This window comes from Sesamum indicum, linkage group LG9 (genome assembly GCF_000512975.1).
Source record: "Sesamum indicum cultivar Zhongzhi No. 13 linkage group LG9, S_indicum_v1.0, whole genome shotgun sequence".
Classification (NCBI taxonomy): Eukaryota; Viridiplantae; Streptophyta; class Magnoliopsida; order Lamiales; family Pedaliaceae; genus Sesamum; species Sesamum indicum.
In genome coordinates, this window is record NC_026153.1 from 171,213 (window position 1) to 176,707 (window position 5,495).

Here is a 5,495-nt window from a genome sequence, read left to right on the forward strand (position 1 = left end):
AAAATGTCTATCGAATTTTACTACTATTAGTGTGCAGCTATTCATTCGTAGTAAAAGACGGGGTCATTAGAATCAAAACGAGTAATGGGACAACAGCAAATGTAACATTACTTCTGTTTGCATACAGCTACTCGTTCAATAAGAAAAGGGGTCATCCCAGAATCAGAACCAAGCAATCCTACGAATTACAGTCATAAAGAAAACAAAAGAAAAGAAGATTGCTTGAAAGAGAAAACAATCACTCAGAGATCAGAAACTGCATATGATTGACTCCACTGAGTTTTGAATTTAGGACTGCAAAATGATGCGTGGTTTATTAGATAGTCCGTTTTCAGGGAAGTTGCTACTTACACAAATCATTCAGTTGGGACAGGTCGCAATAGGAGATACAAATAGATTAAATATTTTTCCCAGATGCTAATAGATCTCAAAAACACAAGTACTAAAATACAACAAATAAAATAAGCCAGGGCCTAGGATGACTGGATGAACAATTCTAGTTTCATAACTAAGTACATTAAATCTTGAACTTACAGATATGAAGCCCTCCTTCGGATGCAAAAATCAACATTTGTTTGACGAAATCCTACATTAGAGTAAACAAATAAATAACATAAAACTTGAGTGCAAATAAAAGTCAAATGATAATACAGTCTTACTATGGGTTAACGTAATCAAGAACCAAAGCCAAGAAATAAAGCTAAGGGCTGCAAATTGATCTGAGGGTTCGAGTTTGTGTGGTGCAAGCTCATAATAATACAGGCTTGGTTGCCCACATATATGAAGCCTCTTCTTGATTCACTTAAGTTCATCATTGAGGTTCGCATTCCATCTCACACTTTACTACAGAGTCAAGAAAACATGATAAATAAAGTATTAGGTACTAATTTTCTAACTTTTCGATTGCCCAAATTGCCTCCACAACTCGCAAATTTATATATGCTTGAAGGTTGAAGGTTGTTCTCGTCACTTTATAAACATAAGGAACTTTTAATTGTATAAGAATGAGAGTAGTTGCCCCTAAATCTCAAATTTAAACACTTTTTTAACATTTAAAGAGATAAATATCAACCTTTTTTGGCTGTAAAATGTAGTACACTTTAACTGAAGAATGAAATGCTATCACATGACTAATGTTCTGATATTCTTTAAGAAAGAATTTTATTATAGTTAATATATTTGTGTAGTTTAGTCAAGCTGAGCCTCATTCAGCATTAGTCTATCAAGCCAGGCTTGCCGATATTATATTCAAGGATATACAGCCTAAATGCAAACCCACTCGTAATAATCTAAGCTGGCCAGCAAAATGAGAGGGCTGAGGCTGAGCAAGCATTCTTCCGGTTGGCATGGTCAATCGAGGGCCTGACTCAAAACTTATTCTAAACATTATCTAGAAACTGGAACTTAATTTAAATAAATAAATAAATGAAAGAAAGTAAATACGAATTTTCTTAAAGTTATTCACCCTCGATGCTGTATCAGACTCATAATACATGGAAAATAGAGTGTGACGGTGTAGGGTTGATGCAAAGGAATTCAAATCATTCTTTTACCATTATAGACATATGAAACGACAAGAGAAAGAATGAGACACTGAACAGAACATATGATATGCTTCTTTGCTGATCTATACTGAAACACACTGATTTGAGTGCAAGAATGTGGCTTAATTTTTTGAATTTCTCAAATAATGATTTGAATGACCAATTAAGCACGCACCTTGAGAAAATCACCAAGATACAGAATTTGGGCCTGTTTTGAGTTGCTCTAGAAAGTCCATGTCCTTAGTTAGCATACACGTTCAACCTTACTCGAGCAGTAACATCAGGATGGAGCTTTAGCTCTGCAATATATTCTCCAGTTTCTCTTATCTCTGGAAGAGAGATGATTCTTTTATCCACATCCCTATAAAAGTAAACATGAAAACACTATGAAAAGAGCTGAATTGCACCATGGTTGACAATTACACGTGAAACTGAGCCAAAGCAACCTTCAAAATCAAGTCATTCATATTTTTTAACTCAAGCAAACAGAAACGGTATTTTCACAATTGATGCAGAAGGATTGTGTGGGTAAGTATAGAATTCATCTAATTGAAAGTGAATGGGTTGTTTGCAGGTGTCCCTTCAGGCAGAAACATGTAGAGGCAGTGAGCCTCATAAAAGCCAAGTGATGTCTCGTCCATGTACAGCATTGAAAGATATATGAATTTCTTCGGTAACGATGCTCTTACAACATTGAATGCAATAGATTGACTCTAAGTGGTCAACGACTACTTTCATAGAGGTGATGATTTTGATTACTTATTACTTTTTGAATCTGCATCATGGCACTTTGTGGCAACAACCATATGTGCTGGAATTGTGGTTAAATGTCTATGATATCAGTAGTAATGGCACAATCTTTGACTATTTATAACCTACTAGCAGTGAACTTAAAGTAACATATCAAATTGATGATCAGCAATATGAGAACATACAAACTTACAAAGGCACTATGAACTATACAAATCATTAAATGTTCAAGAAGTACTGAACATTTTGGTGATTTAAGCATACTTGACCTTGACATGTATATAGCGTAAGTATGAACCGGGAAAAGAGTACCTCTGAAGCTGGGCCTTGATTATATCAGCCAGATCTTGAGGAGTGACACTATCATTATGAGTATGTATCAGTGTCAGGAACAAGAGAATACATTAGTTTTGTGCTTAACAGAACTTCGATGAGACTTACGTTCCAAAAATTTGTTTTCCTTGCCCACCCTTGCGCTTCACCTTGAAAGCTCCAACTGTCTCAAAAATTCGAGCGAGCTGTTGTGCCTCTTCTTTTACCTAAGGCCAAATATGAGACAAAGTAACTAGGCTCAAATGATATCCACTGCATGAAAGTTTCAAATATTGCTCCACTAAATTGACTGAGTGAAAATCATGATAAAAATAAGACTTTTGAATAGTTGATTCGAGTAGTGGATATGAGAACCGATATTAACTAAGCGGGAAAAACAGACATATCTTGACGAAATGCTTCTTTCAAAGAGGAAACTATAAGTTTTATAGTTTATACTAGTATTTTGCATTTCCTTGAGCATGTCAACCAGTAAATTGTATGGTTAATCAATAATTCTGGTGGAAGTATAAATAACGATGCAGATTTTCGAAGTTACGCACGTAAAATGAATAAGCCAACAATCATCGGTACACCTGGGACCTAGCAAGCCCATTTATGTTGTGGTAATATCAACTATAATGTGCCCCTATTCCAGTATAATGTGGCTTTTTCAAAATCAAAACACCACTTTTTTCCACATATACAATTAACGCATAATTTAAAAATGTGCACAACTCATTACTCGTTTTTTCTCGGCCTCAATTCTCTCCTCTTCCATCTTCATTTCCCTGACAAAGAATCAGAAAACAATGAATTTCATGAATTCTGAATGTAGAACTGCCAAACCCCTATCCTTGTTCAGTTCAAAATCAAAAATAGGTGAGAATCATTCACCGCGTGTGATACAACAGAACTATGCCATCATCAAGTCAAAAAAGTCTCTCCTCTCTTACAATTTCTGAACAACAAAGGGCCGAAAATTAATTTCCACTGTAGTTAGGAAACAGCCGAACAATAGAAGTTGAACGATCGTAATTCAGTCATTTCAAAGGGGCAACATTTTCTCTCCCATCTCGTACCTTCTCCTTAACATAAGCCAATAAACACAGAAATGATCTCAAAACAACTGTGTAACTAGAACCAGTTCATCAATTTCAACCAGAAGCAAGAAAGACACATTGAAAAAGCATTACAACAACAAAACACCAAAATAACACACTTGAGAGTATGTTAGTACTAATTATAATGAAGGAATGCCAAAGAATTACTTAAGAAGTCCTGGAGTCACAATCTGTGCTATGCCCATCGGCAGCAGATAATTCCTAAAATACCCAGCTTTCACATCCATCAGCTGCCCCTTTTTCCCCAACGCTGACACATCCTCCTTCAATATAACCTAAATGACACAGACACAAGGGAGAAGGAAAGCCCAGTTAAGATACTCAAATTTCTCAAGAAATTCATAAGAGCCCATTTCATGCGAAGCAAAATTTTGCATACTTTACGTATTTTCTTGGCTTTCTTTTGAGCCACAAGTGTGAAAGCTGAGGCTCTGTCAGTCGCTTTTGTGGTTTCTGTACTCGTCTTCTTCGTCAAGCTATGATTTTGAAGCCATGCAGATGAAGCCCATGAAAGACTTGTGGAAGCCATCGCCACGCAAATTTCCTCCCCGTCACAATGAAATCCTTTGCAGTTTTGCTCGATGGATAGTTTCCCTCACCAGTGTGCCAAAACACCACTTCTTCAAATAATCTTATCCGTGAAGTTTGCAAAAGCTACAACGAAGCAAAAGAGAGTCAGGATTTTGGGCCCATATGAATTGGACTAATGCAAATACTCTAAGCCCAGACCGGCAAATTCCAACAGTACGTGGGCCTAAGGGCCTTTATGCTGGGTGAGTAGGTTTCGATTTGAAAGTATATTTTCTCATTGAGTTTTGACAGTAGGTAGGTGGTGACTGGGTGATGTTTGGGGTTGCGGTTGGTTTGAGGTTTCCCCTCACCCCAAGAAAACAAAGTAAGTTGATGACCCCTTGAGTTTCATCCGCTCAACTACATTAATGCCCCTCAGATTTGTTGCATACCCACACCACTTCACTCGCCACCTCTACAATCCACTCTCCCATTCTACTCCCTATAAAACTTTATGTTTTTTTCAATTAAAAAATGTATTATTTAAAGTTATTATTATGATGAAAATATTATTTATATTGCAAATCTATGTATTAAAATAATAGTTTAAATCATTTAAATATATTTATAAATATTATTAGAGGTGAGTTTGTTGACAAAATAAAAATCGTCCCCAACCCAATATCATAATTTGAAAATAAATATGATTTTGTTTAGACCCCGAATTCCCACGCGCCAAGTTTTTGAGTTTTCCCCAAATTTGAACGACGCACAAAATACCCCGCTTTTCCTTTAACCCAATCTAATCCGTCCATTTCTACCTAAACCAACGTACCTGATTAGAGGTCCGTGCTTTTAAATTCTAACCAATCAAAAACATGCAGCCTATCCCCTAAATCGCACCATCCAAATTCTCCACTATCTAATCAACCGTGCAGAACCAAAATCCGTGTCAGTCTAAACCGACCAATCACGTCCCATCTTTTCGTCTATTTATTCCTCTCTCTCTCCACATCTTCCCTCCATCCATTATCCTCTCCACACCCAAAGCGAAAACAACTTTCAAGATTCTGACTCCCATCCTCTGTAAATCGTATCACAATGGCACCCAAGGCAGAGAAGAAGCCGGCCGAGAAAAAGCCGGCGGAGGAGAAGAAAACGACGGTGGCTGAGAAGGCCCCGGCGGCGGAGAAGAAGCCTAAAGCCGGCAAGAAGCTCCCTAAGGACGGTGGCGCCGCTGCCGGGGATAAGAAGA

At 37.3% G+C, this 5,495-nt stretch overlaps 2 protein-coding genes across 2 annotated transcripts in view; one reads left to right on the top strand and one right to left on the bottom strand.

The window, feature by feature from the left end:
• On the bottom strand, positions 288-4,368 carry LOC105169949 (50S ribosomal protein L9, chloroplastic). The gene is made up of 7 exons (XM_011090498.2): positions 4,110-4,368; positions 3,878-4,005; positions 3,352-3,397; positions 2,736-2,833; positions 2,607-2,654; positions 1,720-1,905; positions 288-586 (listed from the first exon to the last, which is right to left on the bottom strand). The coding sequence occupies exons 1-6, from the start codon at positions 4,257-4,259 to the stop codon at positions 1,785-1,787; spliced, it is 591 nt and encodes a 196-aa protein (XP_011088800.1). The 5' UTR covers positions 4,260-4,368; the 3' UTR covers positions 288-586; positions 1,720-1,784.
• LOC105169950 (probable histone H2B.1) overlaps positions 5,342-5,495 on the top strand; it is a 431-nt gene continuing 277 nt past the window's right edge. Inside the window, exon 1 of the mRNA XM_020696772.1 lies at positions 5,342-5,443. Within this exon, the coding sequence (XP_020552431.1) occupies positions 5,342-5,443 (102 nt within the window). The remainder of the gene's footprint in view (positions 5,444-5,495) is intronic.